At 47.6% G+C, this 12,951-nt stretch overlaps 1 protein-coding gene across 1 annotated transcript in view; it reads right to left on the bottom strand.

The window, feature by feature from the left end:
* Positions 1-2,959: 2,959 nt before the first annotated feature.
* The window catches only part of LOC138608562 (zinc finger protein Xfin-like), a 29,472-nt gene continuing 19,480 nt past the window's right edge, over positions 2,960-12,951 (bottom strand). Inside the window, exons 9-12 of the mRNA XM_069681168.1 lie at positions 11,151-11,362; positions 9,743-10,790; positions 7,781-8,007; positions 2,960-4,776 (exon numbers count right to left, since the gene is read on the bottom strand). Coding sequence (XP_069537269.1) covers positions 2,960-4,776; positions 7,781-8,007; positions 9,743-10,790; positions 11,151-11,362 — 3,304 coding nt within the window. The remainder of the gene's footprint in view (positions 4,777-7,780; positions 8,008-9,742; positions 10,791-11,150; positions 11,363-12,951) is intronic.

Raw genomic sequence — 12,951 nt, 5'->3', positions numbered from 1 at the left:
GTCCATTCAAGTCATTACATGGATATATAAAATCTATTAGAAGTTGTTCTACAAGCAGTAAGAATGAAACTAGCCAGTTTCTGTTGACAAACTCCAAATCCCATGAGCCTTAGCTGTTCAACTTTTAAGTTTCGTTTCCTGTCATTGTTACTCTTTTCCCGGGGGAAAGACGATTGCAGCAGGTGATGCTGTGTGATACAAGGAGAGATAATTTAGCACGCTCAGCCTTAATACCTCCAAGTTACTGCATAAGCATTCATTTGGTTATATGCACTTTATGTGATTTAATTCATTTCATTGTGACATGATTAAAGGTGCACTTCATGTGGTATTTTTTGGGTTTGTAAAATGATGTTTTAGTGGTTACTAATATAGCTACAGTTATTAAGCACTTGGAAATAGTTATTATTGTAACTTTAGTTCCCTGAATACTTGAAGAGTATAATAAAAGAAAGAGCACTTTAAGGTATTTAGTTTCACAACTGAAATTAACCACTTGAACCTGAAGATATATTTTTGTTGTACAACTTAACTCTTTTGAGAACATGATTTAAGCTAATTAGTATAAACTGCAGTGTTATTAATTGGTGATAATTCATGAGAATTTAGAAACTAAACATGATTTATACAGACAGTGTATGAATGTAACATGAGCTATTTGGATCTTATCTGACTTGCTTGTAGGTCAGGTTTTGGTGATACCATTTAAAAAAAGAGAGGGAGAGTTCCACCTACTCCTGGAGTGCTTGATACAGAAGGAGACCCTATGCCCTTCTGCTTCACTGAGGAGCCCAGACTCATATGAGACTCCAAGGTCTTCAACCCTACAGATCTTCGGACGGTCTTCAGATCCCGAGATTCCCAGTGTGTACTGGGTGGCGAGCCGAGTCGAACTACGGATACTGGACACTGACGGTGTAACAGGTTCCTTGATTCCTCCCTCACGGATTGTGTTGTAGGACAAAACATACTCAACACTGACACAGTCAGGAAAAAGGGCCCCAACGCAAGAAAGGTTAACTTTGGGACAGAAAAGGGTTTTATTTTGCCGGCTTTATTATTTTAGTTTGTTATTTTTCATATACTGTATTTTGCACAAATCATTGTTTCCCATGTTATTTACTCATAATAATAAGTGGTCAAACAAAACTCAATTCATTGTTGTCTGACTCATTATTGATATTCAAACACTGGCTCTTAAAAATCTAGTGCCTTCTGATACTGGTCCATGCATTATCCACCTTGTTGACTATTACTACCTGTATACTCTATTTCTATGCCATAGCAGGGTTACAGTTGGAACGTAGATTGAGAGCTTTGACTTCAGTCCGGTACAGCGCCCGCATTTCTGCTGAAGCTGCACCGATCTGTCTGTCAATCCCACGATCCATTTTACCCTCACTGTGAACGAGACCGCCAGATACTTGTAGTCCTTTGGTCGGGGCAGTACCTCTCTCCCAACCCAAAGAGAGCAATCTACCGTTTTCTAGCAGAGAACCACGGCCTCAGACTCAGAGGTGCTGACTCGATCCCAGTAACTTCACACTCTGCAAACCAACTCAGTGCTTTTATTTATTTATGTATTTATTTTATTTAACCTTTATTTAGCCGGGAAGTCCCTTGAGATAAAATCTCTTTTCCGAGGGAGACCTGGCCAAGACGGCATACCAGTTACAGTTCTAGTAAAGGTAAAACAATAACAGGAAATACAATCATCAAATACACAAGGAAAGGACTCAGACCGGCTCTAATGAAGCCGTTACCTTTTTCAGAAACACAGACTTTTAACTTTGAATTGGTCCAAGGAAGATTTTCAAGATGTCGTTTGCTCTGCGGATTGTTCCAAGTCCAGGCGGCAGAGAAGGAGAAAGCTTTTTTCGGCCCAGCATGACACAAAAATGTATCAATGAAAATGTCAGCGTAGATGAAGGGACAGCCAGTCTGATCAGTCTGGCGGTATGCATGTAAACAACGTCGCCGTAGTCCAGAACATTTAAACTTGTATGTTGTTGGCAGCGAGCCTTAGAGAAGATCATACCTGTAGTCTCCCAAGTGAGACCTGGAGCTGTTTGAATGTTTTCTGGAGCTCATTTATAGCTTGGCTCAGAGAGGAGCCTGCTGCAGGTCCCAGCTAACATCATCTGCATAAAGAAGCCATCCTGTTTGATTTCACGTTGAAGGTGAGTTCATTAATTAAAATGTCCTTCTACTGATGTTTACACAGTGAAAACTTCAGGCTCCACAGACCTCATAAACCAATTCATATCTCTTCCTAGTAACCCCCCCAACCCTTTGTATTCATCCGTCTCTGCAGCCAACCTCCGGCTGTTTGCTTTCATCAGCGTGATGCGCCGTGTCCAATCAGAGACGAGCTGCGTCTGATTCAGAGAACCTTTAATGTGACGGACTTTATCGCAGAGAATCACAGAGACGGGGTGACATTTAACTCCCAGCGTCCAGCAGAGAGAGATAACACATGCTAATTACAGCAGCTAACACACACACACACACACACACACACACACACACACACACACACACACACACACACACACAGTATAACCTGCAGGTGTGTGTTCAGTTTACAACCATCTGCTGATTTTTTCATGAATAAAAACACAACTTTAAACGTGTCATTATCTCTTATAATAGTTACACATTTGTTTCGTGAAGATGAGGGAACAGATCGAACTCATTGATCAGGAACAATTAATACGGACAGGATGTAACTTGTACCCTTCAGTCACTGTGATATTTCTAAACATAAAACCTCATCAAGTTCTTTATTAGCGGATGTATCACACTGACTCCTTCAGTGAAGGTGTCCTAACCTGCTCCGTGTTAGCAGACAGGACGAGTGCTCATGCTCCGTCCTCTGTGGTTGTGTGAAGTAAACATAAAATCATTAAAGTCCAGATGTTTCAAAGATCACACAAACTGAATAGAGAGACGAAATCTTTCATTTGGAGGTTGTGGACACGTCCACAGTTTTATCAGCGCTGAAAGTTTCACCTGAACAGGCAGCTTTACTAACGCTGCTGTCTGAAACACACCTATGACCTTTGACCTGTGCCTTCCTGGAGAATCTTTTGCCACAAATGTTGCAGCTCAAAGGTTTCTCTCTCGTGTGCATGGCCATGTGCTCCTTCAAGTTACACTTCTGTATATAACTTTTCCCACACACAGAGCAGCTGAAGGGTTTCTCTCCCGTGTGAATCCTCATGTGGACCGTCAGACTCGACTTGCAGCCCATTCTTTTCCCGCACTCGGAGCAGTCGAAGGATTTCTCTCCTGTGTGCATGGCCATGTGTTCTGTCAGACTGCCCCGCTGTGTAAACCTTCTACAGCAGAGGGAGCAGCTGAAGGGTTTCTCTCCTGTGTGAGTCCTCATGTGGACCCTCAGACTTGTTTTGCAGCCCATTCTTTTCCCACACTCCGAACAGCTGAAGGGTTTCTCTCCCGTGTGTGTTCTCATGTGTGTCACAGCGTGGTCTCTCCGTGTGAAACATTTCTTACAAAAAGAACAGCTGTATGGTTTCTCTCCTGAATGAAATCTCATATGACGAGAAAAGTTTTCCTTGCGTGAAAAGTTTTTACGACAAACTGAGCAGCTGTATGGTTTCTCTCCTGAATGAAACTTCTCGTGACGAACCAAAGTTTCCTTGTGAGAAAATTTTTTACCACAAACTGAGCAGTGGAACGGTTTCTCTCCTGTGTGGCGTCTCATGTGTGTCTTCAGATTTCTCTGGCAGGTAAATGTCTTACTACACTCAGAGCAGCTGAATGTTTTTTTGCCAGTTTTATGTGTTCTGCAATTTGCTGAAACATTACTGTGAGAGTTTAAAGCTGACTGATGTTCTGTTGTCTCTTTCCAATCATCATCACTGTCTTCAGTGTCAGGGTCAGAAGAGTCCTCAATCTTGACCTCAATCTCAGGCTGTGAAACTGTGTGTGGGTGAGAGCTCCTGGCTGGTTCTGCTCCTCCACAGTCCTCTCCTGTTCCTGCCTCTCTGTCCTCCTCAGGTTGGTTCTGATGAAGCTCTGAAGTCTGAACGCCAACGACACACTTGTGTTTTTTTAACTGTGAGCGCCAAGAGAATCTTTGATCACAAACGCTGCAGCTGAAGGGTTTCTCTCCTGTGTGCAGGACCATGTGTTGTGTCAGACTGCACTTCTGTGTAAATCTTTTACCACAAACGGAGCAGCTGAAGGGTTTCTCTCCCGTGTGAGTTCTCATGTGTATCTTCAGATGTCCACTGTAGCCAAATCTTTTACCACAAACCAAACAGACAAATGTTTTTTTACCATGAACATGTGTCCTCTGACTGACCGGGACTTCAACATTGTTGCAAGACTTTAAACCTGACCGGGGTTCTCTGGTGTTCTTACAATCAGTCATTAGTTCAGAGGAGTCCTCAGTCCTGTCCTCACCAGCAGGCTGTAAGAGTGTCTGATGGTGTGAGCTCCTGGCTGCCTCTGCTCCTCCACAGTCCGCTCCATCAGCTCCTGTTTCCACCTGCTCACTTTGTCTCTGGTGGAGCTGTGAGGACTGAGGTTTCTCTTCATCCTCTTCACGCTTCACAGAGACAGGAGTGAAGGGGAACTTGGTGGTATCAGCCTGCTGCAGGCCTTGAAGCTGCTCTCCCTCCTGACTGCTCCACAGCTCCTCCTGCTCCTCTTTAATGTGGGGGGGCTCAGTGTCCTCCTGGTCCACACGGGGGCTCCACTCCTGCTGCTCCGGGGGAAGCTCCTCTTTACTCACCAGCTGCTGGACGTCTGCAGGAACCTCTGAAACACAGAAAGACACATGAAGGAAACTGTGATTTCATGCTGATGTAAGGGTGATCTCTGAGTGGAGAAGGAAACTGGGTTAAGCTTTACACGGGGTAATTAGGTCTACACTTGGAACATGAAGTTGGCAGGCAGAGGGAACTACAAGACGTGTCCCATTCCATGCAGCAACACCTACCGGCGCAGCTCGACTACCAACACGTGAAATTCACCCATTTTGGAGGCTGCTGGGAGACACGGCAGACCATGGTCCTATCATCCCAACATCCTGCTGATGAGGCGGCCAGATGCGTCATTGCCCCAGGTAGCGTACCCAGAGGCAGAATTCCTCAGTGGAACGCAGTGGTGCCATAGCCAACTGCTGGTTGACCAGTTATGGAGGCGTTTCAATAGATTCTATGTGCCCAACGGCCCCTAGCTGCCTCGAGCCTCATGGCCCATTGGACTGATCAGCCATACTGTTCCTGCCCCTGACGGCAGTGTAAGGAGTGAGATCACTCCTACGTACGGCCAGCATCCTGCAGGGTCAGACTGTTAAAGATGAAGTCAGCACTGTTGGATGGATGGACCCTGAGATGTGTAACTGAGCATCACTGTGGTCTCATGGTTCCACCGTGTGATAGTTCTAATTTCAGCCCCATTTAGTGACTCGATGGGTTCAACTACAGACAAATACTGACAAACTCAGAAACCCAATTCTGACAAAGGCATTCGCCCTGTCAGGTACTTACTGAGCCGCTACCTGTGATAGCAAACAGCTAGGGTGGGCTGAACACACACATCCTGTGGAGGCCCTACAGAAGAAGTACAGGCGCCTGAGAGATCTGCCGCTGCAGCCATTGCACCGTGTACATCCAGTTCTTCCGCCTCAGCGCCGTAATAAAACTCTGTCCTCATGCCACCTTTGTCATTTTACATTGGACCACGTAACCCCAGCGTGTGTTTAAATAGCATTCCAGTGTGAGGTGTGAACAAATAACGCAAGCTTCAAATACACACACGGCGCGGTTCCGCCCTGCTGGCTCTGCAGTTCACACCGACACTGTTACGCCTCCGTTACCTCCGACGTCAGCTCAGAGGCGGAGCGACTTCACCCCACCATTCAGCCTCCGTGCGTTCTACATCAAAGACAGAACGTAACAGAGGTGTGATAATCCCGCCTGGAGAGAGAAATAAGGTGTCCAAGTGAGGCAGTCCTACCTCCGCTCGGAGCCGCGGGGAAGGGGCCGGTGCAGGCTTCATCAGGAAGCTGGAACCAGACAGAATATGGAGACACACAGGAAGAAAAGACACCTGAGAAGACCAGCTTCAGCATCCAGGAGGTGAGTCAGTGATCGCTGAGCGGTTCAGCAGGTAACATTAAAGTATTACTAACTAACTAACTAACTAACTAACTGACTGAGTCATCTTTGCTCAAACTGTCACTTTAAACATGCTGCAGTACATGAGTAAAAATCATGTTCCTCTGGCTCCTCCTCCTGCTCCTAACGGCTCCTCCTCCTGCTCCTAACGGCTCCTCCTACTGGCTCCTCCTCCTGCTCCTACTGGCTCCTCCTACTGCTCCTAACGGCTCCTCCTCCTGCCCCTAACGGCTCCTCCTCCTGCTCCCAACGGCTCCTCCTCCTGCTCCTAACGGCTCCTCCTACTGGCTCCTCCTCCTGCTCCTACTGGCTCCTCCTACTGCTCCTAACGGCTCCTCCTCCTGCCCCCAACGGCTCCTCCTCCTGCTCCTAACGGCTCCTCCTTCTGCTCCCAACGGCTCCTCCTCCTGCTCCTAACGGCTCCTCCTCCTGCTCCCAACGGCTCCTCCTCCTGCCCCTAACGGCTCCTCCTCCTGCTCCTAACGGCTCGCCTTTAAGAACGGGGCCTGAGTGACGTCTGGCAGGTTTGACAGGGACGTGTAGACTCCTGTCTTTGTTGCTACAGTGGTGTGTTCACTGACACCCTGGAGCTCCCCGTCATCCATGGGTTAACGCCTGTCTGTGGTCGTGAGGAGGGGAGACAGGAGGTCTCGCTCTGAACAGGGTTGTGTGGACTCTGGGGGTTATGGGAAATGTTGTTTTTGAATTATTGTTGTGTGTGTGCTGCACTTGTTTTAATGTATAACACACTGTGGGAGAGTTTCCTGTGTGTTGTTTCTTGTGGCTTGCTCAAGTTGTTTGGGGAGGGGGGCCGAGGCTCTGTCAGCTCCTTGGAGAGTCGATGGTATTAAAATGAACACTTTAATATTTTGTCAGAGAAACCCTCTGACTGGCACCCCGGCTACCCAACAAACTGTGACTTATCAATATTTACTACACACAGTCATCATTTATGAAGTTGATAGTGTGGCGGTCAGATCGACATCTTTGAGATCATTTGTGATAACCTTTGAAAGGAAGCGTCTCTCTGTGTCTTTATACACGTGACAACAACAGCTCCTCACCTGACAGGTGAGTACATGTGAACTGTGACACTGTGGTGTCAGTGAGTGAGCATCGACGTTGACTTGCTGGTATAGTTTTGTAAGCCGCTCCCTGCTCAGAGGTTTGGGGTCGACCTGAATGTGCCGGGCGCTGAGCTCACAGAGTCAAAGCAGGTTTGGGAGCGGGCGTTGGGATGGTTTGGAGAGGGTTCATCGGGGGACTTCAGAGACACTGAGCCAGGCACGAGCCAGGCACGAGCCAGGCCCTTTAAACACCGATCCTGTTGATTTTACGACACCTGCATGTACCTTTCAGTCTTTCTGCCTGGAGCTACTCTGTGGTTGGACCACGTATTACTTTACAGGAGAATGGTCAGGTGTACTGTGGTATTAAACAGCTCGCTGATCATTAAAGACTCTGTAGGAGTCAGGAAACAGGTGGGTCAATGTGAACTACAAAGAGAAACACAAACATGAAACCGTTTCTGGGCGTTAAGTTACCGTAAAGTTTAGAATACAGCCGCCCTCCTGTTGTCCGGTTAGATGTCGGTATAAACAGAGAGAGCAGAAACAAAGAGGACTGACCTGCTCTGTGTAAGCGGAGCTGAGGGCTGAACACAGCGTCCAGTAGTTTCTGTTGTCGCTCGCTCTCCTCTTTGGATCGACACAGCTCCTCCTCGTACTCTGCTATCGTTCTTTCAAACAGCCCAAATATCTCTTCAGCAGCCGCAGTCAGTCTCTGCTTCACCGACGCTCTCAGCATCTGGACTTTAGACATGTTCACACAGTCACAGCGACTTTTCCTCCGCAGACTCCGTCACAAACACCGCCTGCTCTCCATCACACAATCGGACTCGCGCTGTGCTGCTAACGTTGCTAAATGTTTACTGCCAGAGAAAGGAGACGGCGCACAGACAGTCATTTCCGGTATCTGCCTACGTCATCGCCGCCTCTGCCCCGCCCCTTAAAGAGACAGCAGCAGCTCCTGATTCTGCGCACAGATCTCAGCTCGGTTCATGGAACAGTGAAATCAGAAGCTCCGTGGAGACACACAGGAAGTGAGGACATCAGTGAAGAGCTGATTGGCCCCATTAGCCCGCACAGAGGTCAACAGAAGCGCGAGGAGAGAGGACAACGAGCTGAGGGAACACCATGACCTGTTACATCATTTACACACACAGAGAAACAAAGCTGATGAAGCTTCTGCAGCTTCATCACACGAGGAGGGCCAGATGTCGGCCGTCTCTTTACCTCCTGCTTTAAACTGCTTCAGAGAATGTGTTCTTCTTCTTTCATTGCAGTAGGTGGTCATACGATGTGTGGATGCAGCCTGCCTCTGAAAACCAACCAAGAAGAGGAAGAGCACGGTCAGAGGAGTGTCCATGTTAGCTGTCCAGTCCAGCCTGTCGTCCAGCTGCAGCCCAGACACCTGTGGTCCTGACCTGATAGTGTTGTGATCGGATTTCATACCAGTTGTTGGTTTAGTCAGTGAAACTCTCTGAAGGCACTCCAAACTCACACTGTGTGTCTGTGTGTGTGTGTGTGTGTGTGTGTGTGTGTGTGATATGAACGATGAATGACAAACACACAGTCGACATCACTTCCTGTTTTTACAGATTCATGATAATGTTTTTATTATTTTAAAGATGTTTAACATGTTACACTGAACAGATGAACACCTGCTGCCTGTCTCCACCTGTGTGCGTGTGTGTGTGTGTGTGTGTGTGTGTGTGTGTGTGTGTGTGTCTCTCTCTCAGCTGGGAGTTAAATACCATCCTGTCTCTGAGATCCTCGTCGATAAAGTCCATCTGTCTGATCAACGCTCACGTTAAAGGTTCTCTGAATGAGGCGCAGCTCGTCTCTGATTGGACGATCACACAGCTGGAGGTCGGCAGCAGAGAAGGAAGAATAAGAATCAGTGATCTCTAACTGAAACAATAATAACTTTAGAATACTCCTCAGTGCTGTTCGTCACAACAGTCTGACTGAAGCAGGCGGCCCGCCATCCAACAGTCACATGACCTGTGATATGAGCGCGCTCAGAGTCTGGAAACCCGGGAAACAGCGTCATGTGATCTCTGACAAACAGGAAGTAGATGAAGCACAGCAGGACACGCGTGTGCTCAGCAGCTGGAAACACTTCACACTCGTCTCCGGCTGGATCCTGTACGACGTTCAGAGAGGCATGATGATGAATCACTAACAGTCTGCTCACGCTAACATTACATTCACTGCTCGCTCTGGTGCTGTTAGCTATCGTCAGGTGATAAATGACCTGAAACTTCTCGTCTGCACTGAACCAGCAGCTGATGTCAGCCACGATACCTCCACAGGCCATCTTCCTGTTTGAGCAGCAGGCAGAGCGTCTCCTGTTAGCTCATAATCATTGACGGAATCGGATCGTCGTCGGACCCCCCTCCCTCATGTCAGACTTCAGTCCTTCACAGACACGGCTGTTTACACTCAAACTCAGAAACATGGTTTTCCTCGTGCAGATTTTGCTGTTAATTTCTTCTAAACTAAAAACTTCAGGATGAACAGCGACATCACCAGAAGTGTCCAAAGAAGGAGTGATACGTTGGCCCAGGTGACCTCAGACTGTCTGAGCCCCTGCCTGGTTCTGGTCCATCCACAGAGTCTGTGTCCTCTCGCCGTCTCTGGTGGAGCTGTGAGGACTGAGGTTTCCCTTCATCCTCTTCGCTCTTCACAGAGACAGGATTGAAGGAAGTGACCTCAGCCTGCTGCAGTCCTTGAAGCTGCTCTCCCTCTGGACTGCTCCAGAGTTGGTGAACCTGTGACGATGCTCCTCCACACTTGTGGTTTTTGAACTGATAAAGCCAGGTGAATCTGGTGTCACAGCTGTGGCAGATGAAGGGTTTCTCCCCTGTGTGTGTCCTCATGTGTAACTGCAAATGTTCACAGCGGGAGAAACATTTGTTACACAGAGAGCAGCTGTACGGTTTTTCTCCTGTGTGACATTTCAGATGATTCTGCAGATGGGCCTTCTGAGCAAATCTTTTCGCACACACCGAGCAGCTGAAGGGTTTCTCTCCCGTGTGGATCCTCATGTGAGTCTTCAGATTTGAGTTTTGGTTGAATCGTTTCCCACACTGAGTGCAGCGAAACGGTTTCACATAAGAGTCAGAGTCGTCGTTTGTCAAACAGTTTAAAGCTTCTTTTGTCTGTTTATACACGTCACTGTCATCAGGGTCAGAGGAGTCCTCAGTCCTGTCCTCACCAGCAGGCTGTAAGAGTGTCTGATGGTGTGAGCTCCTGGCTGCCTCTGCTCCTCCACAGTCCGCTCCATCAGCTCCTGTTTCCACCTGCTCACTTTGTCTCTGGTGGAGCTGTGAGGACTGAGGTTTCTCTTCATCCTCTTCACGCTTCACAGAGACAGGAGTGAAGGGGAACTTGGTGGTATCAGCCTGCTGCAGGCCTTGAAGCTGCTCTCCCTCCTGACTGCTCCACAGCTCCTCCTGCTCCTCTTTAATGTGGGGGGGCTCAGTGTCCTCCTGGTCCACACGGGGGCTCCACTCCTGCTGCTCCGGGGGAAGCTCCTCTTTACTCACCAGCTGCTGGACGTCTGCAGGAACCTCTGAAACACAGAAAGACACATGAAGGAAACTGTGATTTCATGCTGATTAAAGACGGAAGAATCAGTGAGTTCAGCCGAGTCGTACAGCTGAGACGCTGTGCAGAGATACAGAGGCTAGTCAGGAAGTGACGTCACCATCTCTGTCCACATTAACACAGTGAAAACACAGATCACATGACCATTTACTGACACTGGGCATCTTTGAGTCTTTATTGACATGAACAGCCTCCTCGTGTGTGTGTGTGTGTGTGTGTGTGTGTGTGTGTAAACGGCGGAGCCGACAGGGCGGGACAGCACCGCGTGTGTGTATTTGAAGCACGCGCTGTTTGTTTACCTCGCGCTAGGCTAGAGAGGACTGACCTGCTCTGTGTAAGCGGAGCTGAGGGCTGAACACAGCGTCCAGTAGTTTCTGTTGTCGCTCGCTCTCCTCTTTGGATCGACACAGCTCCTCCTCGTACTCTGCTATCGTTCTTTCAAACAGCCCAAATATCTCTTCAGCAGCCGCAGTCAGTCTCTGCTTCACCGACGCTCTCAGCATCTGGACTTTAGACATGTTCACACAGTCACAGCGACTTTTCCTCCGCAGACTCCGTCACAAACACTGTTTGGTCCCCGTCACTCTGTCTCCAGCTAGCATGCTAAGCTAACTTGAACAGCTCTGTAGTCTCCCGGGAGAGGAGTCAGAGGTGAAACGTAAGAAATGGCCAACAGCACAAAGTCCATTCAGAGGTTTGTTCAGACATACGGAGGCCCTGAAGGGTCATTACTGCTGCTGCCACACAGTCAGAACAAAGGAGAGACGGTGATGCTTCTGCTGCTTCTTCTTCTTCTCTCAGTTTACTGGCGGATCGGAAACAACTTTGCGGGGCATTCCGCCACCTACTGTACAAGAGTGTGTACCATCATGTTAAACTACTCCCTTCTGTTCTCCCCATTAAACGTGTCACTTAAGAAAGTACAGAGTGCCTTCCTGGCGGCTCTTATCCCCTCTTGTTCTGTTCCCAGTGTTGCCTTCAGACTTCAGTGCTGCTCCGTCTCTCTGTCTTTATCATACAACATTTCTCTTTCCACTTCACACATGGTGCATTGCAGTAATCCATGTTCCACAGTTTGTAAACTTGTCACTGTTTGTTTTCCCAAGCATATACACAGTGCCATTTGATCCTGTGTGATCTAATGTGAGTCTTGTTCTGATGATTTCCTCCCTTCTGTTCCTTTTTTTAAAGATCTTTGTTCTGACTGACTTTTGTATTTTATAATACCTCTTTCCTTTCTGGTCTTCTTCCCACCTTTTCTGCCATATCTCCATTCCTTTCTTCTTAGTCACTGACTTTCCTTCTCCTTTTCCAAGTGGAAGTGGAACTGTTTCTTTTTGCAATGCCCCTTTTGCTAGATTATCTGCACACTCGACGGTGAAGTTTCTTCTTCTTCATCTTAAATGTAGCATTCTTCTTCTCCTTCTTCTTCTCTGGGGTTATGGCAGATTGCAACCAACGTTAAAAGGTGCATACCGCCACCTACTGTACCGGAGTGTGTAACATCAGGCTCTGATGCTGTACTTCAGGTTAAATAAAAAACAGAAAAACAAAGGGATGATATTCCTCTGTCCTCCGGTACAGTCCTGTTTCTGATCAGCGCCTCGCTGCGTCCTATATTTTCACCCATCCCTAAACATCCCTTTGAATCCATCCCCGTCCTAACCTGCGTATCTTGACATGTGACATGTTTCTCTCTGCGCTACGTGTCCTACACGTGATGAAGACATGTTCAGGATCATCACAGACATCGCACTAATCTGAACAACGCTTTGCCATTAAATAAAGAGTTGATGTTAATCCAGTATGTCCAAATCTTAACCTTTGACCTGCCACCTCCTCTTTCCTGTGCTTCCCTGGATAAGACTTCGCTTTAATTGATTTTGTTGTCTTGTCCCACCTCTTCTGCCATGAGTCCCTCACTGCCGTTGTTATTAGTGATTTGGCTTCACCTTTAACAAAAGGAACTTTCAATATTTCACCTTCATCTCATTTCAATGCTCTCTTTGGTTTCCCTCCACCGCAGCCTGAGCAGGAACCCAGCAGAACTGTACATTAGTTCCAACCCTTTGCAGTCTCAGCATTATTGTACATCCTCAGTAAATCTTCTTATTGTTTCTTTAGAG

Source organism: Semicossyphus pulcher, unplaced genomic scaffold (genome assembly GCF_022749685.1).
Source record: "Semicossyphus pulcher isolate SPU_LCO1_2020_fin unplaced genomic scaffold, fSemPul1.0.p SCAF_5, whole genome shotgun sequence".
In the NCBI taxonomy this organism is placed as follows: Eukaryota; Metazoa; Chordata; class Actinopteri; order Labriformes; family Labridae; genus Semicossyphus; species Semicossyphus pulcher.
The sequence above is the reverse complement of the archived record's forward strand: the minus strand, read 5'-3'. Positions and strand labels throughout refer to the sequence as shown.